This window comes from Bombina bombina, chromosome 10 (genome assembly GCF_027579735.1).
Source record: "Bombina bombina isolate aBomBom1 chromosome 10, aBomBom1.pri, whole genome shotgun sequence".
Classification (NCBI taxonomy): Eukaryota; Metazoa; Chordata; class Amphibia; order Anura; family Bombinatoridae; genus Bombina; species Bombina bombina.
Genome location: NC_069508.1, coordinates 57,697,168 through 57,721,919, shown reverse-complemented (window position 1 = coordinate 57,721,919; position 24,752 = coordinate 57,697,168). Strand labels below are relative to the sequence as shown.

General features: G+C 36.9%; 1 protein-coding gene across 1 annotated transcript in view; it reads left to right on the top strand.

Annotated features, from left to right (window-relative positions):
* Positions 1 to 24,752, top strand: part of ABCA4 (ATP binding cassette subfamily A member 4) — a 382,609-nt gene that overhangs the window by 304,687 nt on the left and 53,170 nt on the right. Inside the window, exons 35-38 of the mRNA XM_053693132.1 lie at positions 2,589 to 2,694; positions 2,787 to 2,861; positions 15,826 to 15,995; positions 17,286 to 17,463. Of these exons, the coding sequence (XP_053549107.1) occupies positions 2,589 to 2,694; positions 2,787 to 2,861; positions 15,826 to 15,995; positions 17,286 to 17,463 (529 nt within the window). The remainder of the gene's footprint in view (positions 1 to 2,588; positions 2,695 to 2,786; positions 2,862 to 15,825; positions 15,996 to 17,285; positions 17,464 to 24,752) is intronic.

Here is a 24,752-nt window from a genome sequence, read left to right as displayed (position 1 = left end):
GTGTCTGGTGTGGGTTTATTCACATTGTTAATTTGTATGTCTGAGGAAGGGCTAAACCCCCGAAAACGTTCACACATTTGGAATACATTTCTGAAAAGTCCTGGTGAGTGCACTCATTCTTTTACTCTATTTGCCTATCTGTTGCACCCTGGGCACCTGTGACTTGATCTCTGGAGTGCTTGTCTACTTTGAACTTATGTAAAGCAGATAACCCAGGGTATTGATCTAGGATCATTTTGGTATATTTGAGGTCACTGTTTTGTTGCAAAATAAGATCATATAAAAAAAATTGTTAACTCTTTCATACTGAAATTGTTTACACATACCTGTAACTAGTGCATTCATAAGAAAAAAAATGGTTGTAAAAGCTTCTCTAGGGTCGCACTTTCTGTAGAAACAGCAGACATGCATGGCTTTGCCATTAGTTTTTGGCAATTGGAAGGCCACACGTTGCAACTGTGCACCACGCATTTGAAATACCTGGCAGAGAACGGGTTATTCAGTTGACTTGTAAGGTTACTTTTTGCTGTAGTGTGGAGATTACCCTCCCACCTTACACCTCCCACACCCTGTTACCTACCTGATCCCACCCCCAATGGTCACCACCATCTTAGGTACTGGCAGACAGTGTGCCAGTATGCTGTTTAGGGCTTATATTTTATAAATATATTTCTTAATTTATTTTTAATTTCTGTAATGTAGAGAACCCTTATCACCCTTCCACCTCCCTGATCTCCCCACAATGGCTCTCTTACCCTTTCCCCTTCTACTGTCCACCGCTATGTTAACTCAGCACTTGGGCGATAATAGCACACCTTGCACTATCCATTCAAAGTATAGGGCATACTAAAAAATGTGTCTACTGCATTAAGATTCTCTGATAAACATTTTTACCATCCACTTAAACTACCAGATTATAAACTATTCTTAGCGCAAGGTCACGCAAAGGGTAACGCACCTTCAGCCATTGCGATTACACTCCACTTGTAATTTAGGCATATATTTGATTGTCCGAAAGTGTTGAAAAAATATCTTTATGTATACTGCTGGCTGCATCAATTAGGCTCTATTTGTGACTTAGAGAAAAGAGCTAATAACTGTTGTATATGTTGTTGGCATAAGGGGTTAACTATTGCTGGATGTGGGGTTGGCATAAGGGGTTCATCATTGCTGGATGTGGGGTTGGCATAAGGGGTTAATCATTGTTGGATGTGTGCTTGGCATAAGGGGTTAATAATTGCTGGATGTGTGGTTGGCAAAAGGGGTTAATCATTGTTGGGTGTGTGGTTGGCATAAGGGGTCATTTATTGCTGGATGTGTGGTTGGCATAAGGGGTTAATCATTGCTGGATGTGGGGTGGCATAAGGGATCATTCATTGCTGGATGTGTGGCTGGCATAAGGGGTTAATCATTGCTGGATGTGTGGTTGGCATAAGGGGTTAATCATTGTTGGGTGTGTGGTTGTCAAAAGGGGTTAATCATTCCTGGATGTGTGGTTGGCATTATGGGTTAATCATTGCTGGATGTGGGGTTGGCATAAGGGGTCATTCATTGCTGGATGTGTGGTTGTAACGTCAGTTATGAAGTGAAGCGCTAAACTAATCCCAACTTTGCCACTCAATATATACTACCTCCTTCCTAGATAGTCAAATGTTAAGTTTAGAGAAGCAAAAAATTAGAGAGGGCGCTACAAGCAGTCAGGTTAAGATGGATTTTCAACCTTATACAATCTATCCCCTTGTCGTGGTCTCCCAATCAAAATAACCATGGATTATATATGTGTCTTACACAATATGTATTTCCCTTAATATAAAATTTTGGGATTAAATTGGATATTATCTTAGTAGTATTCTCTTAAAGATGTTATTCTCATATAAAGGGTAATAATTCTTCAGTCTCTTACTTAGAGATCAGATGGATAAAATTGTACAAAAAACGTTTTATTGGTTACATCTGTATATGTAAATTTAAGAGGCTTTCATACCTTCGTTCCACTACTACCAATTGGTGGCAATCGTGCTAAACTATTACTATTACAATGTATCTCCTGAGGGTTTCAATTCCTCGAGTCAAACAATCTTTAGAACCCTGATTATATTCACTTAATTAATATATTCATAGCCATTCATACTATTTAAACACAACAATCTCCACAAATTCGTAAAACAATTCCTAAAATATTGTCAACCTTGGGCGAATGACTCAAACTCTATAAAAAATGTAACATGAAATAATAAGTCCCACAGGAATTTTAAAATTATATTGTATTCCTTGATGCAGTAGCTGTCTTTTTAATCTGTGTGCTTTATGCTGGACTATACAACGGCACTCCAATATCACCGTTCTTTAATTTCACAATATGTATTTGATGTGTGGTTGGCATAAGGGGTTAATCATTGCTGGATGTGTGGTTGGCATAAGGGTTTACTCAGTGCTGTATTTGTGTCTTATAAAAAGAAATCAATAACTTAATGTTCATAAATATATAAATGAGAAACCTATACCAACGAGTGGTTGTCAAAACCTTATTATGAGTGTTCCCTGTTCTAATAAGTGTATGTAACTTTTAAATAATTGTTTTCATACAGATATGGAGGATTTTCTGTTGGAGGAAAACTTCCTATTCTTGACGTTGACACTCAAAATATTGCAGAATTTTTTCAGCAGCTTGGTCAAATGACCAATGTATCAGGCGTAAGTCAAAACCAGCTGAAATTGCTGATGCGCACAATATTAGAATAGGTAATTGTCTACAATGTATTTATTTTTCTTCTCTGTATGCATAGGGCATAACTACAAAGTCTGTTTCACACCAATTCAAGGCTTTTCTCCAACACTTGGAAACGGAAGATAACATCAAGGTACAGAAATGTGTTTATGAAAATATAAAAATGCATTCATTACTATAATGGTGATATACAGTTTTAGTAGATAACCACCACAATAAATATAAAAAATATTAGCTCTATTGTGAGTTATCATCACTCAAGCTCAGTCAAAGCGCCTTTGTTTTTTTGTGCTCAAAAGTGAATTTTTATTGTCCATGTGATAGTCTAGAGCACTCTAATGCCTGCATAGTAGCCAGCGAAGGTGCACTTAATCCCTCACATAAGAGACTTTTATGGGGGCACACAGTAAAATTCATGTTGGATATCGCTCAAGCACCAATCCGATGGTGCGCTAAGGCAATGGTGTGCAAGTGGTGGAGTACCACATATAGTTCTATGTTATACTATAAATAACAATAGTTTACTTCAAGGGATACTGAACCCAATTTTTTTTCTTTCGTGATTCAGATAGAGCATGTAATTTTAAGCAACTTTCTAATTTACTCCTATTATCAATTTTTCTTCATTCTCTTGCTATCTTTATTTAAAAAAGAAGACATCTAAGCTTTTTTAAGTTCAGACCTCTGGATAGCACTTTTTATAGATGGATGAATTTATCCACCAATCGGTAAGGACAACCCAGGTTGTTCACCAAAAATGGGCCGGCATCTAAACTTACATTCTTGCATTTCAAATAAAGATACCAAGAGAATGAAGAAAATTTGATAATAGGAGTAAATTAGAAAGTTGCTTAAAGGGACATTATACACTCATTTTTTCTTTGCATAAATGTTTTGTAGATGATCTATTTATATAGCCCATAACGTTTTTTTTTTTTAAAATGTATAGTTTTGCTTATTTTTAAATAACATTGCTCTGATTTTCAGACTCCTAACCAAGCCCCAAAGTTTTATGTGAATACCGTCAGTTACCTTTTCCAGCTTGCTCCTGTTTGTGTAAAGGGTCTTTTCATATGCAAAAGAAGGGGGAGGGGGGAGGGTCTTATTTGCCACTTGCAGTGGGCTTTCCAGCTACCTTTTCAACAAAGCTAAACTGAGAGCTTCTAAGTAAGTTTTTAAACAGTTTTATACTGGATTTTTATATCAGTATCTGTGCATCTTATTCTTTATAGTAGTGTCTATTACATGCAGTTATATGAAAATGAGTGTATACTGTCCCTTTAAAATGTCATGCTCTATCTGAATCACGAAAGAGAAAATTTGGGTCCAGTGTCCCTTTCAGGTCTTAAAAAGCACTACATTTTACAGTGGTATTTTGGTTTGCACTCAAGTGAAACACTTAACTTGTAATTCAAGCCCAATGAGCTCCCTAATAGCACTCTCTGCACTATTCATTAAAAGTATAGGGCGCACTAACAAATTTAGAATGCGTTACGATGCTTTGGTTGATATGCTTAAACATCCACTTTTAATATGCGTTTTCTTTCCGAAAGGTTATTTTAAAGATAACACATCCTGAGCTCCACTGGTTGGATTTTAACAAACAAAAGGTCTTTGTATATTATATTATACGGTCCAGTTAAGTTCTCAAAGTCTCTGCTGTCATCAGTATATCGTCCACCATTCTATTTCCAGAATCCAGGGCAAAAAGTTGGAGAGAAAGGAGCAAGGGCTGGTTCCCCTCGATTGCCAGGGGTGGACTGTAGGCTAAGCTGGACAACTTGAGGTTGCTTCAATTTTATTTGGCCATTTTAATTCTTTTATGTCATCGCTAGTGCTATACAGACAAGCTCTTTCATCAGAGGAACTCCCATAGCGTGCACTAAGACCTTTTTGCACAGCTCGTTCTTTTTTTGCACTCCAGAGTCACTCTGCCCACACAGTTTAGCGTGCTTTTCAATGACATGTATAATTGCTGGGAGTTGCAAGTATTACTACGGGAGTTTCTGCAGTGCACGGTTTAATTGTGTCATGTGTTTGATTTCCCGCCTCTTCTCGTGTGCGTGATATTATACACTGAGCGGCTTCTCCTGTGTTGCTGGCATTATCACTACTACAGCTTCAAGTGGGAAAGATATCCTCAGTATATACTTAGCGCTAAAGATAGTGTGGGTTAATATTGCGACTACGCAAAATTGCGTGCATATTACAAGTTGAAAGTAAATGGGTGTGCTTGAGAACAAACACAATTTGCGCTCATTGGGTTAGCGTGAGTAAAGACCTAGCGTAAAGGGTAAATATATTGCACCAAGCCCAATATAAGTATATTAAAATAAAGTGTTTCACTCATATATGCACTATCTAACAAAAAATATTCACAGAAATATTTTTTTATATTTATAAAGGTTAAAAGATATATATACAGTATATATAGGTATAGATATATATTTCACAAAAATTATTTTATATATATATTTTAAAATAAAAAGAATGTTTTCCTCTAAATGAAGAACATTGGAATGGAAAATAATAACTTACTTCGGGTTTAGCGCAGTTAGTCTAACACGGTGTTGGGTTAGCGCACTCCATTGAAGTCCTGAAGTTAGCACACATCAGGTTTCACTTACACGCTAACTTTTTACTTTCAACTTGTAATATGTGTGCTATCTGCATTAGTTTACTTTTAGTAGTGTTAGCGCACAATTGGAAAAAATATTTAACACGCCACTTGTAACCTGACCCTTAACATTTTAAGTGCTGTAATTTTGTCACTTCGAGGTTCACCAGTGTTACACCTGAGTCTAATCTCCTGTTTATTCTCTGTATTTTCCATAAAGATTCCTGAATTATTTAGTTTATTATTCTGCTTACAGTTCAGAAATAATTCCTGTGGTGGATTAAAATTGTATTTATATGACTACACTTTTTCTGCTTTGGACCATTCTGGAAATGTCCCCAATACTATAAACTTAGATCCTTTTAGAGGATAGACCCTCTGATTTTACAGTTCAATTTAAATGTGTATTGTACCCAAGCTTTACAATGCTTGTATGAATCACCTGATGCATGCCAATCAATCTATTTCCTGCTCTTGCCTCTAATGGAGTCTATCCTCCCTCTGTTTGCTCTTTACAACAGAGTTCTACAGGTTTGCTCCAGGGTTTAAATTTTTTGTGCTCTCAACTGATTCCGAAATTTTGGAGCTCTGCCTTCTCCAAGTAAGTGCAAAAGATATAAGTTTGATAATCAACATACCGTGAATTTATCTTCCCATTCTGAATTTTTAAAGGTTAAATCAGCAAAAAAAGCTTCTCAATTATTCAGATTTTGATACCTCATATATGTCTTCTGAAGGTGATTATATTTCTGATGATCAACAGTCACTGAAAAAGACTCAGATTCATCCTCTTTTATATTCAAGCTTAGGAGTTCAAGATCCTAAACCTGCTGTGGAAAAATCTAATAAGCAACTGGATCTAATTTTCAAACCTGCTGTTGAAGTTTCAGAGGTTTTTCCTGTCCCTGATGCAATTTCCGAAGTAATCAAAAAAGGAATAATCAAGGCCTAGTATTCCTTATGATCCAGCCTGAAATTTAAAAAGATGTTTCCGTTATCTTTTTCTAATTTAGAACTTTGGGAAACTATCCTTAAGGTTGATGGAGCCATTTCTACCTTAGCAAAACACACTACTATCGCTTTAGAATCCTATGGACCAAAATTGGAGTCCTTTTATGGAAAGGCTCTTCAGCAAGCAGGCTTCTTATTCAGGCCAGCTGTTAGTATTGACGGTGTTGTAACAGCCTCTACTCTTTGGTGTGACAGTTTATTTGTTAAAATTTCAGATGACTCTATAGACTAGGATTTTCACCATTGTTTATTAGTTCAGTGAATGTTTTAATTTGTGATGCAATTGAATCCAAAGAAATGGAATCCAGCCTCACTTAGAAAAATAGAAACCCTTAATTGATCCCACAACATGGGTAAGGGGACAACGTTTCGGGCCACTTATTAGCCCTTAGTCATGTCAGCTAAAATTACAAGTACACAGAGTCATTTTATACACTTTTATGGCACCAAACCTCATTTCCTATAGTACAATGTACTAGTGCTCTAAAGTCATTATTATATCTTTTGAAATTATCTAATTTACAAAATAGGAAATAGACATTTCTATCATTAAAATAACAGTAGTACATCTGTCTACATGTAAACTCACATAAAATGAGATGAATTGAGGCACAACATTATATACCAAAATAGAATTCAACTAAAAAAAACAGAGAAACAGAAAAAGTATTTCGCCAAAATAATGTCCAATCACAGTCCTAATTGAGACCTTTTGGATGTAGTGTGTCTAGTTTGTAAATCCAATACATCTACGTCTTTTTTAAAAGATGCTCTCTATCTCCCCCCCTCCTTGGTTTAGAAACTATATTAATCACCTGGAACCTAAGTTGACTCACACTGTCCCATATCTAAGAAGTGGGAGAAGACAGGAGCATCTTCTAATATTGGACTTATGTTCATTGATCCTCTCTCTTATCTCCCTAGTAATCTCACCTGTATAAACCAGACCAGAGGGACATTTAATTAAGTATATCACATAATTGGCCTTGCATGTCAAATAATCTTTGATCTCATTTTTTTTTCCTATGGGTTGGATGATAAAAGACATCTACTTTGATCAATGATTTGCAATTGCCAGATCCAAGACAGGGATGTGCCAATCTTCCTCTGGGAGCTGGACTCCATTTCTTTTGATTGAATTGAATGTAGTCGTTGGCAAGCCCTGGACTCCAACTGGTGGGTGCTGTTCCCCTGAAACATATAATTGCAGTTTTAATTTGTTATGCAATCATTGACATCATACGGATTAATGCTAAGAACATGGCATTAACAGTTTTTACCATAAGAGCCTTGTGGCTGAAGTCATGGTCATCTTACTAGGTTTAAAAAAACTGACTTTTAACCCTTCATTTTTAAGGAAAGATATTGTTTGGTTTGGGGCTTGACAATCATTTCTACTGTGACTGGAGATAAAAGAGCTTTTTCTTTTGTCAATTTAGGAACCAAAACTCATCTTCTTCACAAAGGAATGATTATTCTAGATTTTTCTGGAAGTCTTCCTCAATTTGAAATAAGTCCAATCTGTCATAAGCCCTCCCCTTCTACTAGTAAGCATGAAGGTGTGGTCCCGATATGGATCCTCTTTTGGTAGGGGGTAAATTACACCTTTTAAAGAAGGTCTGGGATCAGTCTGTTTGAGATCCCTGGGTTCTAAACGTTATGTGCTAGGGATTCAGAATAGGCTGCAGATGGAGGCCTTCCAGCGGAAAGTTTTTTCTGTCCCAAATTCCAAACAACCCAGTAAAGGCTTCAGCTCTTTTTTAATGCATTCAGGATCTAGAACTCATTGGGTTGATAGTTCCAGTTCCTATGTCAGAACAAGGCCTGGGCTTTTATTCCAAACTTTTTATAGTTGCTAAAAAAAGACGGATCTTTCAGATCACTTCTAGATCTAAAATCTTTTAACACGTTTCTCAGGGTTCCTATTTTTAAAATGGAAACAATTCAGACTATCATTCCTCTTGTTTAACATGGCCAATATCTGTCCACCATAGATCTGAAGTATGTTTTTCTTCATTTCCCAATTCACAAGGAGCATTATCAGTATCTCAGATTTGCTTTTCTGGACAAAAATTTTCAGTTTGTGGCTCTACCATTTGGTCTGGCTACAGCCCCCAGAATTTTCACTATGGTCTCGGGAATGCCATTGTCTATAATCAGAGCTCAAGGTATTTTGGTGGCTCCACACCTGGATGACCAATCTTTACCTTTAGCAATATCTCATACCAAAAACCTTTTTTTTTCTTTTTTCAAATGACATGGTTGAAAAAATCAATGTTTCTGAAGGTTCCTGTCTTCTTAAACCAGAGTCTCTTTCCTGGGAGTTGTTCTAGACACAATATCAATGAGACTGTTGTTAACAGATCATAGGAAATGAAAGTTACAGACAACTTATGTGAATCTAAAGTTCATTTCCAACCCTATTGTAGCTTTATGCATAAAGGTGCTAGGTATGATGATTGCAGCATCAGAAAAAATCACATATGGTTTAATTTGAGACCTCTCCAACTTGCATACTAAGCAAATGGTGCAAGGAATACAGCCAGCTTTTCCAAATGATCTGTTTCTATCCTGTAACAAAGCTCTTTCATGGGGAATAGATCAGAAGTCCATTTCCCTGGGGGCTTTCTTTATCCATTAAATCTGGACAAGAATTACAGCAGATACAAGTCTCTCAGGCTAGGGTGCAGTACGTGGGTCCAGGAGGGCACTTGGAGTCTACCAATAAATGTACTAATACTCTGTGCTTTTTTCCAGGCTCTTCAAAGCTGGGCTCTACTGGAAAAGGAGACAAGTTTTTGGTCAGACAATGTCACAAGTCTGGATTATATCAATCATCAAGCCGGAACATGCAGTTTCCTTTGTAATAAAGGAGTTTTGTCAAATTCTAAAGGGGAAAAAACAATTTTTGTGTCATTGCAGTGATTCTTTTCCCGGATGTGAGAAATTGCCAATCTCTTCATCCTGGCGAATATTCTCTTTATCTTGATGTCTGTAATCATATTGTAGAGAGGTTGGGGTCTTCCAGAGATAGACCTGATCACCTGTTGGTAAAACATCAAGCTTCCCAGATACTTTGTAAGATCTGAGGATTCTCAGGCAGAGTTTGTTGACAGTCTACTAGCTCCTTGATCTTTTCGTCTCACTTACATTTTTCTACCAAAGGGTCTGTTTCAAGAGTGATAGTTCGAATAAAGCAAGAACTAAATTAGATTTTTTTTTGCCAAAATTAGTTTCTTCAGACAAAAGCAAAAATGTATTTTTATTTCCCTCTATTTGTTCTAATCCTAAAAATTCTAAAGAAAGGCTTCTACATAATTTAGATGTTGTTAGAGCTTTGACATTTTATCTTCTGGCTACAAAGGATTTTAGAAAATTGTCTAAACTGTTCAGTCATTTCTCAGGTCCACATAAAGGCTAGAAGGCTCAGCTGCTATTTTAGTCTCTGGGTTAAAGCTTTAAATTCACAAGGCTTACTTGGAGGCGAGAAAGTCTCCTTCAAGATGTTTTATAGCCCACTCTACCAGATCAGTTTATCATGGTTCCCATGGTATTCTTTGTTGAAGAGATACCTAGGTAGGTGTCTGGATCACTAAATGGCAGGAAATAATTCTGCCATCTAGTCGACATGCAAATGGATAACATTCTTGCAAAACTGCTGCCATATAGTGCTCCAGACACATGCACGCTCATGAGCTTACACCCCTTCACACATTTAGTAGATCTAAGAATGTGTGCCATAGTTGCTTACCACCCAGAAAAGGAGGGGTGGACTAAAACGGTGCTTCTGGTGGCCACAACTTAAAAGAGCCCTCTGTAGGGGAGAGCATAAGAAATATGTTGTTAGTTTATTATTATTATTATTATTATTATCGGTTATTTGAACAGCGCTATATAGTTTAAAAGCCATACACTAATATGTGACCCTTAAGGCTTTTAAAATACTGATCTGCGGCTCCCTGGGTTTCGGAAGTTTGCCATCACTGGTTTATGGGTTGCAAGTAATGTGCTTTGAGGCATGTATTATTGAACTTGTAATCTGAAATGAGCATTCATGACCATGGGGTATATTTATTAGTGTGCGAGCGGACATGATACAATGTAGCGTATCATGTCCACCGCACATCAATAAATGCCGACAGCATACAGTGTCGACATTTATCATTGCACCAGCAGTTATTGTGTACTACTGGTGCAATGCTGTCCCCTGCAGATTTAGGGGTGTCAATCAACCTTATAGTATTCGATCGAGTTGATTTCTGTTCGCGACCTCAGAGCAGGCAGACAAGTTATGGAGCAGCGGTCTTTAGACAGCTGCTTCATAACTTCTGTTTCCGGCGAGCATACGGAACTTGACATATCGGCCCCCATGAGTTCAAAACATGCACGAGTTTAAACTTAGCGTGTATGTAGGCTCATTGTTCCCTATAAAAAGCTGTTCACAATTGTACATATCAGTTAAGGGTCTCTTAGAAAGTTACTAAGAAGCAAGGAAGCGGGGTCTAGATTTACAGTTTTAAAGAAGTGAAAATCATATAATATATATATATATAAAGTATTTTACATAGAAACTCCAGGCCACCATTTTTTATATATATGTATTTTTTTTATTAAGGTTGAACATAAAGAATGACACATAAATATACATAGTAGTACATGAAGAAAAATTGACATAGGTTACAGCTATCAAGCATGGAGTACCTTATATTCAACCAATTTTTCTATACAAAAGAAGGATAAGGGATAGGGAGGGAAGACATATCCTATACATCTAAAGTCCGCAAGGCACTGGAAGTGAGTGTAAGCCGTTATAGTCATAACATTTTAATATGTGATATAGTTTAGGTAGGGTAGTGTGGTTGTTCTGGTTGCTGGCTATTGTGTATGTGGTCTTTCCTTTCATAGAAAGACTATGTAGAGAATAAAATCATGTTTTCTAATAAAGCAATAGTGCATTTTTTCTAAAGAGATAACTTGGTTCATTTCAGATATCCATTGAGGGAAAGTGGGTGGTTTTGTTGTTTCCAAAGCCTAGGAATTAGACATTTGGCGCATGTTATCATGAGTTCAGGGGCGAAACTACAGGAGGTGCAGAGGTCATAACTGTGACTTGGCCCCCAAGGATGGGGGCCCAGCTTAAAAAAAAACAAAAACATATTTTTTTTTAATAAAAAATGTTGACCTGCCACTGCCTGAACTGATATCATGTGAGTGTGACATGATGCTTCACTAGTGTATCTGACTACAGGGGTTAGTCTTTCTGTTTTACCCATTGGTGTTTATGTGTGTGTGTGTATGTATGTATGTGACTGTGTGTATATTTATGCATGTATGTGTGTGTGTGTGTGTATGTATGTGTGTGTGTGTGTGTGTGTATGTGTGTGTATGTATGTATGTATGTATGTATGTATGTATGTATGTATGTATGTGACTGTTTGTGCATTTATGCATGTATGTTTGTGTGTGTGTATGTTTGTGGATCCAGCAAATTACAGACCTTGTTACTACAGCATGGGGGGAGGGGGTAAACAGTGTCACTATACAGTACCACTATATATAGTACGGGGGCTGGACTATGTCACAGACTACTGTGGTCACTTTATAAAGTACTGGGGCGGGTAGGATCAGGTCAGCCATCTCACCAGCAGATTACAGACTGTGTCACTGACTCACTATATACAGTACTGCTGGGTTAAACAGTGTCATTATATACAGTAATAGGGGGTCAGACCATCTCACAGACTGTGGGCACAGGGTACCTCCTTTTGGCCCTTCTTTTTTGCCTGTAACTATTGAATAAAAGTTACTTTGCTGTCACCCCTGCCTGTTTTTTACCTCCCTTTGCAGACATGTAATCTGATTCACATTTTTTTTTGTGTTAAATGTTAAAAAAAAAATCACTTTTTTTTTGGTGGGGGGGCCTTTTTAGATTCTTGCACCTGGGCCCTGTGGTTTCTAGTTACGCCTCGGCATGAGTTATAGAAGTTTAATACGGTATATGCATCCTATTTGTGGTATATGGTTAAGGAGTATAATGTTTGAGTTGAAGGAGATATTCCAATAAGTACTAAGTCTTGGACAAGACCACCATATATGAGAATGTGTGCCTGTGTCTCCACATCTTCTCCAGCAACTAGAGGTTGCCCTGGGAAGATGTCTCATATTCTCTGAGGTGTTAGATACCAACGTGAAAGAATTTTGTAATTGAATTCTGCAAGGGTTAATGAAACTGATGAGGAGTGGGCCGTTTTAAAGCTGTGTTTCCAATTCTCATATGAAATTTGAAAATGCACTTCTGACTCTCATTTAGAGATAGAAACCAGTCTTTTGTATGGTAAGGAACCTCTAAGTATTTTATACGCAATTGAGAGGTGGGATTTCTGAATGGAAGGGTTTATGCAGAGGTTTTCAAATGGCTTAAGAGATCGGATAATATTCTTTCTATAGGGGCTGGTGTTTATTGAGTGTCAGATTTGGAAGTACGATTACCACTTATGGAATGGCGGTCCTACTGTGTCGTTTAGTATTGCTCGTTCTTTGATCTGTGTCCTATCAGTCAGTAGGAAAAGAGGGAGATTTTTGTGTGCAGAATTTGTGATATCAAAAATGAAAGAGTTGTGTGTAAAGAAAAGGTGATTGCCCAATAGTGGGGTTTAGGGTGAGAGTAAAGTTGAGAGATCATTAGGGCATTGACTCAGTTTGTCCCAAACTTCTAAAGTAGCTTTAACATTTTTTACTATCAGCCACGTGCTCCGACCTCGCTATTTTTGGTGTCTTGCAAACATCTTTCATGTTGTATACATTAGCTAAGCTAGCTTCAATTTGTATCCAAAGTTTGGAGGTAGAGGCGTGATTCCAGGCTATGATGCATGTGAGATGAGTTGCTTTGTAATAATTTAAGAGATTGGGAATTTTTAGTCCCCCATCTGTCTTGCTTAAATATAAGGTGTTTCAGGCGATTCTGGGTTTTTTATATGACCAAATAAAAGATTTAATCATTTTTTGCTGGGTGATAAGATAGTGGTGTGGCAAAGTTATAGGTAAAGTTTGGAAGATATATAGGTATCTGGGTATGCTCATCATTTTGATGGTATTAATGCAGCCCATCCAAGATAGATGGCCTTGTTTTTGCCATGTTTCCAGTAGTGTGAATGTGTTAGTTTGGAGTTTTACATAGTTGTAGTGAAATAAATCATGTGGTTTCTTCGGTATAGTTAGCCCCAAGTATCTAAGTGTTTTGGTGATGGGAAAGGGAGTTTTCTGAGTTATGTATTCTATTTAATTTATTGATGAGTTGATGGGTATGAGTCCAGATTTCCCCATGTTTATGGAAGTATTGGAAACTTATTTGTAATCCTCAATGGTCTGTATTAATGCTGGAAGAGAAGACATTTCTGGGATATATTGCCAAAGTCGACTCCTTTGAAAGACGGTTTTTTCCTGATTTGAGTAGCTAAGATTTCAACTGTGATAGTGAAAAGCAAAGGGGATAAAGGACATCCCTGGCAAGTGCCGTTAGATATAGGGAAGGATCTGGAGATAGTGTTGTTAATCTTAATTTTGAAGCGGGTATTAGGCCTGGGTTCTAGATATAAAGGTGTTCGAGAATCCAAACTTGCCAATCCACCCTGTCGAAAGCTTTCTCTGCATCTGTGAAAAGAAGAATCAGAGGGCTATTATGATCTGAAGCTGATTGGAGGGAGTGGAGTACTCTTATGATATTGTCTTTAGCCTCTCAGCCTTTGACAAATCCCACTTTGTCAAATCCCACTTTTTCTGGGTGCACTAATTTCAAAAGGATGTGTTGAGGCGATTAGCAAGTATTTTGGAGCATATTTTTATATCTATGTTTATAAGGGAAATAGGTCTATAGTTACCAATTTGGTCTTTGGGCTAATCTGGTTTTGGGATGACCATGATTACAGCCTCTAAGAGAGGTTGGGAAAACGTGTTGCCCTGGGCTATAGATTGTAATAAAGTGTGTAAGTGTGGACTTAGTAGGATTTGAAGTAGCTGGTAGAATTTAATAGTGAGACTGTCTGGGCCCGGGGATCCAGGCCACCATTTTGTGTACTGTTCACACCAAAATAGAACCAGGCCTTTAACAAACAGTAGAAAATATCTAGTTTAAAAACAAACCTTGTGAAAGTTGTTAAACGCCCATATAGCGATAGAAAAACAGTGTAGAGTCTGCCAATACCAGCAATTTAATAGATGCATTTAGATGTGTTAGCAGTGGTGCAATAGTTAACTCTGAAAGTCATGATTATGTCCTATAAAACACAATTTTAAAAATGCCTGTATTGTTTGTGAAATACAATGAGACATGAAATATAAAATATAAAATTATGCCATTTGTAGATGTAGGTGTACTGAAGTGAGTTTTCCTGTAGATGCCCTTAGCTGTACATGATATCATGTAGTCATCACATATATCTATCTATCTATCTATCTATCTATCTATCTATCTATATATATATATGTGTGTGTGTGTGTAATATATATATATATATATATATATATACTTATATATACATGGCTATTTATATGTAAATGTGTACTCTATTTACTGTATGCAGCCTCTCTAATAGGGATGAATACAGCTTTAATGAATCAATACCACATATGGTAACAAACCTCTACAATTTCTCCAGTAGCCATTTCAGAGTGTTTAACATATGTGTAATGTAAAGGCTGTTTCAAAATAGCCATGAAAACAGGTGGCGAAAAGGCCCTTCCAAGGGTTCATCAAGTGTCTAGAGGTGCCAAACTTGATAAGCCAAAAACGCTCTTGAAAAGTAGTCAAAAAGTGAGTGAAAATCATATTGTGTTACCAAGCCATAGCGTAGAAAGGGCTTTTTTCGAGTGGCCGAAAACCCTTTTGGGAGCCTGAGAATCAGCCGAAACGCACTACTGTAATCATGCCAAATTGAAAAGTAGCCGTTTTAGGCTGAAAATGTGGCTCCCAATAGATTGTGATTGAGGCCTTTGCTAGTAAAATTTAAATGGTTTTGTCATTTTAGACCAGTCCAGTCATTAACACCCTTGCAAAAGCTATCTCTGTAGCATTTATTCTCTTCATTGTTTTTTGTATTTCCTGTGTGGCCAATCAGAGAGCAGATGTTAATGAGCTCTTCCTCTAATCTAAGTAGTAATTGCATAATATGTAGTTAGGGTAAGGTAAAGTGCATAATGCATTCCAGCCTCTCTGGGGTAAATTACAGGGAAAATGGTGAAAATAAATAACAAATATACATTTCTATGATTAGTTAAAGATTTTATAGGTGAATTTAATGTCTTTTTAAGCCTTAATCTCAGGTAGTAATTTAGGCAGGCTAGATGAGCCATCTGGTTCTTATTTGCGGTCAAAATCTATGCTTCTATATAGAATAAATTAATAGTTTGATGCATAGCCAGGGTGGTATTTAACAGTGTTTACAAATGACTTTGTTTATATTCTATTTGCTAGGTGTGGTTTAATAATAAGGGTTGGCATGCCATGGTCACATTCATTAACATTGCTAACAACGCCATATTGAGAGCCAATTTAGGTGAAGACAAAGATCCTGGGGAATTTGGAATAACTGCAATTAACCATCCATTGAATTTAACAAAAGATCAACTCTCAGAAGTCACAGTGTAAGTTGACATCTGAAATAAATGATTATTGTATCCAGCTGCCTTGATCCATATACTGAAATTAAACATTTTTCTTCACATTAGGACTGGGAGGCTAGGGAAAGAGTTAGGGTAGTCTTAGAGTGGGGTCAAGGGGACATCAAGTTGGATGGGGATATGATTGGCTAGTCTAGGTTGTGGTAGGGTGTTTGTTCCAGGTTGAGGTTTATCTGTTCCAGGTCTCAGACATTTAAAAGGTAGTGAAAGTAACAATAAGGTGAGCAGGTCATAAATATCTTGCATTATTTTGGCTTCCTTTTCCACAGCATTCCAATACATTAAATGTGCTGCTTAAATTAGTTAAAGGGACGCAAAAGTAAAAATTTTATTTAATGATTCAGATAGAGCATGCAGTTTTAAGAATATTTCCAATTTACTTCCTATATCAAATTGGGCATAGTCTTTTTATACACATACTTTATGAGGCACCAGCTCCTACTGAACAAGTGTATAGTGTATAGGTATATGAGTCTGTGATTGGCTGATGGCTGGCACATGATACAGGAGGATGGCTTATTAAAGGAAATTGTGAAATTTGTTAGAAAATCTTTATTGCTCATTTAAAATTAGGAGTAAATGCTATTGCATTGTCTTTTTGATTATGCAATTCTACTGTATGTAATGGTCTTTAAGCCACCTGAAATTATAAATACAATAGCTATAAAAATATTTATGTGTGTTTGTGGAGATTAGAAATAAATCCAGGTTTGTTTAATAAACCTATTTAATACATTACAATTAGACAGGAAGGCTTTGCGGTATAATCTTTTATCATTCCCCTACTGCATATGTGTAGACCATTATGTATTGCAAAACGCTTCTCTGATAAAACTGCAGTTCCATAAAGCTTTCAATTTTATTTAATTCCCTTTAATTTCAAGATCTACTGTACAGTAATATATTCTCCCAACTAGCAGTTTCTAAACATGGGTACTATTTTTAATGTAAAAAAATGCATATATATATATATATATATATATATACTATATATATATACTATATATAAACCCTTTTTAAAGTTGTTTACAGTTTTACTGCACTACATAACAAACAAAAACAAATACTACTATGAATAATAGTGTTAATGGGGAATTTGTTTGTCAACTTTCTATGTCATATTCTACAGTGATTACTATCATTTACCTCAATGCATTGCAATAAGCTGCAGCTGTTTCTGGCAGCTGAGGGGTTAATTAATTGCCACCAGGTAATAAATACATGTATTCTTTTTTTCTTTCTTTTTTCTTCTAGACTGACAACTTCAGTGGATGTCGTGGTTGCTATCTGTGTAATATTTGCCATGTCATTTATCCCAGCTAGTTTTGTTCTGTATTTGATTCAAGAAAGAGTGTCAAATGCCAAACACCTTCAGTTTGTCAATGGTGTCACACCTTTTGTGTATTGGATCACTAACTTCACGTGGGATATTGTGAGTAACAGTTCTGTTTAGTGCAGATACGCTATCTTTCTTATAAATAAAATGCTAGAATGTTTCACTGTGATATGGTATAGTGTTTAAAGAGAATGCAGATACTCTTTAACAAGTAATGGTACTCCAAAAGGTGCTTAGAAAGGTTGCCACTAAGCTACTTATCAAAGCTTATTTTTGCTTTCTTATTTAAATGCCTATTTGACCCTATATACCCCTCCTGTTCCCTTGCTAAAGCAATGGTCATTTAAAAAAGGAAATGACTCCCAAAATGACCATTGTGGTACCAAAAAAATTAAAGGCTGTGGTTACACAAGTATTAAGTGGTAAGTATTAGTTTGAAAAATATAATGGTGACAGCTCTGGGTTTAAGCTACCATATATATTATTTTCACATTTTTTAATACATCCTAAACTAAAGGAGGACATAATTTTATGTGCATTCGTCTAACCAAAAGTTATTCATGGCTTTAATGGGAAATTAACTAAAATTAAAGAGACATGAAACCAAATTTTCTATTTTTCTTTAATCATGGTACAAAGTTAATTTGTATTGCTTGAGTCTAGTCTAGTCTTGTCTTATTTCTACATGTCAGATAATCTAGTCTTATTTCTACATGTCAGATAGTCTAGTCTTATTTATACATGTCAGATAGTCTAATCTTATTTCTACATGTCAGATAGTCTAGTCTTATTTCTACATGTCAGATAGTCTAGTCTTATTTCTACATGTCAGATAGTCTAGTCTTATTTCTACATGTCAGATAGTCTAGTCTTATTTCTACTTGTCAGATAGTATAGTCTTATTTATACATGTCAGATAGTCTAATCTTATTTCTACATGTCGGATAGTCTAGTCTTATTTCTACATGTCAGATAGTCTAGTCTTATTTCTACATGTCAGATAGTATAGTCTTATTTCTACATGTCAGATAGTCTAGTCTAAGTTCTACATATCAGATAGTCTAGTCTAATTTATTTCATGTAATTAGCAAGAGTCCATGAGCTAGTGACGTATGGGATATACATTCCTACCAGGAGGGGCAAAGTTTCCCAAACCTCAAAATGCCTATAAATACACCCCTCACCACACCCACAATTCAATTTTACAAACTTTGCCTCCCATGGAGGTGGTGAAGTAAGTTTGTGCTAGATTCTACGTTGATATGCGCTTTGCAGCAGGCTGGAGCCCGGTTTTCCTCTCAGTGTGCAGTGAATGTCAGAGGGATGTGAGGAGAGTATTGCCTATTTGAATGCAGTGATCTCCTTCTACGGGGTCTATTTCATAGGTTCTCTGTTATCGGTCGTAGAGATTCATCTCTTACCTCCCTTTTTCAGATCGACGATATACTCTTATATACCATTACCTCTACTGATTCTCGTTTCAGTACTGGTTTGGCTATCTACTTTATGTAGATGAGTGTCTTGGGGTAAGTAAATCTTATTTCTATTTATGACACTCAAAGCTATGGTTGGGCACTTTATATGTAAAGTTCTAAATATATGTGTTTAAACTTATATTTGCCTTGATTCAGGATAATCAGTATTCCTTATTTCAGACAGTCAGTTTCATTATTTGGGATAATGCATATGAGATATTTTTTCTTACATTAAGAATTTTTTCAATTGACTTTTTTTCCCTGTGGGCTGAAAATGCTTCAATTTATTGTGTCATTTTTGGCGCAAAAATTTTGTCATTTCCGGCGCTTTAATTGACACCGTAAGTTTGCGTATGGTTGCGTCATATTTGGCGTTCGGACGTTTTTTTTGCGCCAAAAATGTGGGCGTCGTTTTTTCTGCGTCACAGGATGTGGCGTCATTCTTGGCGCCAAAAAATATGGGCGTTGTACTTGGCGCCGATAATGTGGTCGTCATTTTTGGCGCTAAAAAATGTGGGCGTCATTCTTGTCTCCACCTTTTTTTCACATTATTTCAGTCTCATTTTTCATTGCTTCTGGTTGCTAGAGGCTTGTTCATTTGGCATTTTTTCCCATTCCTGAAACTGTCATTTAAGGAATTTGATAATTTTGCTTTATATGTTGTTTTTTCTATTACATATTGCAAGATGTCTCAACATGACCCTGGATCAGAATCTACTTCTGGAAAGACGTTGCCTGATGCTGGTTCTACCAAAGTTAAGTGCATTTGTTGTAAACTTTTGGTAACTGTTCCTCCAGCTGTTGTTTGTGATAACTGTCATGATAAACTTTCTAATGCAGATTGTATTTCCATTAGTAATAATCCATTACCTGTTGTTGTTCCTTCAACATCTAATGTTCAGGATGTCCCTGTTAATGTAAAATAATTTGTTTCTAAATCTATTAGGAAGGCTCTGTCTGTTATTCCTCCTTCCAGTAAGCGTAAAAGGTCTTTTAAAACTTCTCATATTTCAGATGAATTTTTAAATGACCGTCATCATTCTGACTTACCTGTTTCTGATGAGGATCTATCTGGCTCAGAAGATTCTGCCTCAGATATTGACACTGATAAATCTTCATATTTATTTAAGATGGAGTTTATTTGTTCTTTACTTAAAGAGGTGTTAATTGCTTTAGATATGGAGGAGTCTAGTCCTCTTGATGCTAAATCTACTAAGCATTTAAATTCGGTTTTCAAACCTCATGTAGTTATTCCTGAAGTTTTTCCAGTTCCTGATGCTATTTCAGAAGTAATTTCTAGGGAATGGAATAGTCTGGGTACTTCATTTACTCCTTCTCAAAGGTTTAAGAAATTGTACCTTGTGCCATCTGATAGATTAGAATTTTGGGATAAAATCCCTAAAGTTGATGAGGCTATTTCTACTCTTGCTAAACGTACTACTATTCCTACGGCGGATAGTACTTCCTTTAAGGATCCTTTAGACAGGAAGCTTGAATCCTTTCTAAGGAGAGCTTATTTATGTTCAGGTAATCTTCTTAGACCTGCTATTTCTTTGGCTGATGTTGCTGCAGCTTCAACTTTTTGGTTGGAGGCTTTAGCACAACAAGTATCAGACCATAATGCTTATAGCATTGTTAAACTTCTTCAACATGCTAATAACTTTATTTGTGATGCCATTTTTGATATCATTAGAATTGATGTCAGATATATGTATTTAGCTATTTTAGCTAGAAGAGCTTTATGGCTTAAATCTTGGAATGCAGATATGACTTCTAAGTCAACTTTACTTTCTCTTTCTTTCCAAGGTAATAAATTATTTGGCTCACAGTTGGATTCTATTATTTCAACTGTTACTGGGGGAAGGTAACCTTTTTGCCTCAGGACAAAAAATCTAAGGTTAAATACAGAGCTGCTAATCGTTTTCGTTCCTTTCGTCAGAATAAAGAACAGAAACCTGACCCTTCCCCTAAAGGAACGGTTTCCGTTTGGAAACCTTCTCCAGTCTGGAATAAATCCAAGCCTTTTAGAAAGTCAAAACCAGCTCCTAAATCCGCATGAAGGTGCGGCCCTCATTCCAGCGCAGCTGGTAGGGGGCATGTTACGATTTTTCAAAGATGTTTGGATCAATTCGATTCACAGTCTTTGGATTCAGAACATTGTTTCTCAAGGATACAGAATAGGTTTCAAGATAAGACCTCCTGTGGGAAGATTTTTTCTCTCTCGCATTCCAGTAAACCCAGTGAAGCCTCAGGCATTTCTGAAATGTGTTTCAGATCTAGAGTTGGCTGGGGTAATTGTACCAGTTCCAGTTGTGGAACAGGGTCTGGGGTTTTACTCAAATCTATTCATTGTACCAAAGAAGGAGAATTTCTTCAGACCAGTTCTGGATCTAAAAATATTGAATCGTTATGTAAGAATACCAACATTCAAAATGGTGACTATAAGGACTATTCTGCCTTTTGTTCAGCAAGGGCATTATATGTCCACAATAGATTTACAGGATGCATATCTTCATATTCCAATTCATCCAGATCACTATAAGTTTCTGAGATTCTCTTTTCTAGACAAGCATTACCAGTTTGTTGTCCTTCCGTTTGGCCTAGCAACAGCTCCAAGGATCTTTTCAAAGGTTCTTGGTGCCCTTCTCTCTGTAATCAGAGAACAGGGTATTGCGGTATTTCCTTATTTGGACGATATCTTGGTACTTGCTCAGTCTTTACATTCTGCAGAATCTCATACGAATCAACTTGTGTTGTTTCTTCAAAGACATGGTTGGAGGATCAATTTACCAAAGAGTTCCTTGATTCCTCAGACAAAGGTAACCTTTTTGGGCTTTCAAATAGATTCAGTGTCCATGACTTTGTCTCTAACAGAAAAGAGACGTTTGAAGTTGGTTTCAGCTTGTCGAAACCTTCAGTCTCAGTCATTCCCTTTGGTAGCTTTTTGCATGGAAATTCTAGGTCTCATGACTGCTGCATCGGACGCGATCCCCTTTGCTTGTTTTCACATGAGACCTCTTCAGCTTTGTATGCTGAACCAGTGGTGCAGGGATTATACAAGGATTTCACAAATAATATCCTTAAATCCCAATTTTCGGTCTTCTCTGACTTGGTGGTTGGATCACCATCGTTTAATTCAAGGGGCCTCTTTTGTTCGCCCAACCTGGACTGTGATCTCAACAGATGCGAGTCTTTCAGGTTGGGGAGCTGTATGGGGATCTCTGACAGCGCAGGGGGTTTGGGAATCTCAGGAGGCGAGATTACCAATCAACATTTTGGAACTCCGTGCGATTTTCAGAGCTCTTCAGTTCTGGCCTCTTCTGAAGAGATAATCATTTATTTGTTTTCAGACGGACAATGTCACAACCGTGGTGTATGTCAATCATCAAGGTGGGACTCACAGTCCTCAAGCTATGAAAGAAGTATCTCGGATACTTGTATGGGCGGAATCCAGCTCCTGTTTAATTTCTGCGGTTCACATCCCAGGTGTAGACAATTGGGAAGCGGATTATCTCAGTCGCCAGACGTTACATCCGGGCGAATGGTCTCTTCACCTAGAGGTTTTTCTTCAGATTGTTCAAATCTGGGGACTTCCAGAAATAGATCTGATGGCCTCTCATCTAAACAAGAAACTTCCCAGGTATCTGTCCAGATCCAGGGATCCTCAGGCGGAAGCAGTGGATGCGTTGTTGCTTCCTTGGAATTATCATCCTGCCTATGTCTTTCCGCCTCTAGTTCATCTTCCAAGAGTAATTTCCAAAATCCTAATGGAACGTTCGTTTGTACTGCTGGTGGCTCCAGCATGGCCTCACAGGTTTTGGTATGCGGATCTCATTCGGATGGCCAGTTGCCAACCTTGGACACTTCCGTTAAGACCAGACCTTCTATCTCAAGGCCCGTTTTTCCATCAGGATCTCAAATCATTCAATTTGAAGATATGGAAATTGAACGCTTGATTCTTAGTCATAGAGGTTTCTCTGACTCAGTATTTAATACTATGTTACAGGCTCGTAAATCTGTGTCTAGAAAGATTTATTATCGAGTCTGGAAGACTTACATTTCTTGGTGTTCTTCTCATAAGTTCTCCTGGCATTCTTTTAGAATTCCTAGAATTTTACAGTTTCTTCAGGATGGTTTGGATAAAGGTTTATCTGCAAGTTCTTTGAAAGGACAAATTTCTGCTCTTTCTGTTCTTTTTCACAGAAAAATTGCTAATCTTCCTGATATTCATTGTTTTGTACAGGCTTTGGTTCGTATCAAGCCTGTCATTAAGTCAATCTCTCCTCCTTGGAGTCTTAATTTGGTTCTGAGGGCTTTACAGGCTCCTCCGTTTGAACCTATGCATTCTCTGGATATGAAATTACTTTCTTGGAAAGTTTTGTTCCTTTTGGCCATCTCTTCTGCTAGAAGTGTTTCTGAGTTATCTGCTCTTTCTTGTGAATCTCCTTTTCTGATTTTTCATCAGGATAAGGCGGTGTTGCGGACTTCATTTCAATTTTTACCTAAAGTTGTGAATTCTAACAACATTAGTAGAGAGATTGTTGTCCCTTCATTGTGTCCTAATCCTAAGAATTCAAAGGAGAGATCTTTACATTCTTTGGATGTAGTAAGAGCTTTGAAATATTATGTTGAAGCTACTAAAGATTTTAGAAAGACTTCTAGTCTATTTGTTATCTTTTCTGGTTCCAGGAAAGGTCGGAAAGCTTCTGCCATTTCTTTGGCATCTTGGTTAAAGTCTTTGATTCATCATGCTTATGTGGAGTCGGGTAAGTCTCCGCCTCAAAGGATTACAGCTCATTCTACTAGGTCAGTTTCTACTTCCTGGGCTTTTAGGAATGAAGCTTCTGTTGATCAGATTTGCAAAGCAGCAACTTGGTCTTCTTTGCATACTTTTACTAAATTCTACCATTTTGATGTTTTCTCTTCTTCTGAAGCAGTTTTTGGTAGAAAAGTACTTCAGGCAGCTGTTTCAGTTTGATTCTTCTGCTTATGATTTCAGTTTTTTTCATTATTAAGATTAAAACTTTTGATTTGGGTTGTGGATTATTTTTTCAGCGGAATTGGCTGTCTTTATTTTATCCCTCCCTCTCTAGTGACTCTTGCGTGGAAGTTCCACATCTTGGGTATCTGCTATCCCATACGTCACTAGCTCATGGACTCTTGCTAATTACATGAAAGAAAACATAATTTATGTAAGAACTTACCTGATAAATTCATTTCTTTCATATTAGCAAGAGTCCATGAGACCCACCCTTTTTGTGGTGGTTATGATTTTTTTGTATAAAGCACAATTATTCCAATTCCTTATTTTTGATGCTTTCGCTCCTTTCTTATCACCCCACTTCTTGGCTATTTGTTAAACTGAATTGTGGGTGTGGTGAGGGGTGTATTTATAGGCATTTTGAGGTTTGGGAAACTTTGCCCCTCCTGGTAGGAATGTATATCCCATACGTCACTAGCTCATGGACTCTTGCTAATATGAAAGAAATGAATTTATCAGGTAAGTTCTTACATAAATTATGTTTTCTACATGTCAGATTATCTAGTCTAGTTTCTACATGTCAGATAGTCTAATGTTATTTCTACTTGTCAGATAGTCTAGTCTAATTTTTACATGTCAGATAGTCTAGTCTTATTAATGCATGTCAGATAGTCTAGTCTAATTTATACATGTCAGATAGTTTAATCTTATTGCTACATGTTAGATAGTCTAGTCTAATTTCTACTTGTCAGATAGTCTAGTCTAATTTCTACATGTCAGATAATCTAGTCTAATTTCTACATGTCAGATAGTCTAGTGTAATTTCTACATGTTAGATAGTCTAGTCTAATTTCTACATGTCAGATAGTTTAGTCTAATTTCTACATGTCAGATAGTCTAATCGTATTTCTACATGTTATATAGTCTAG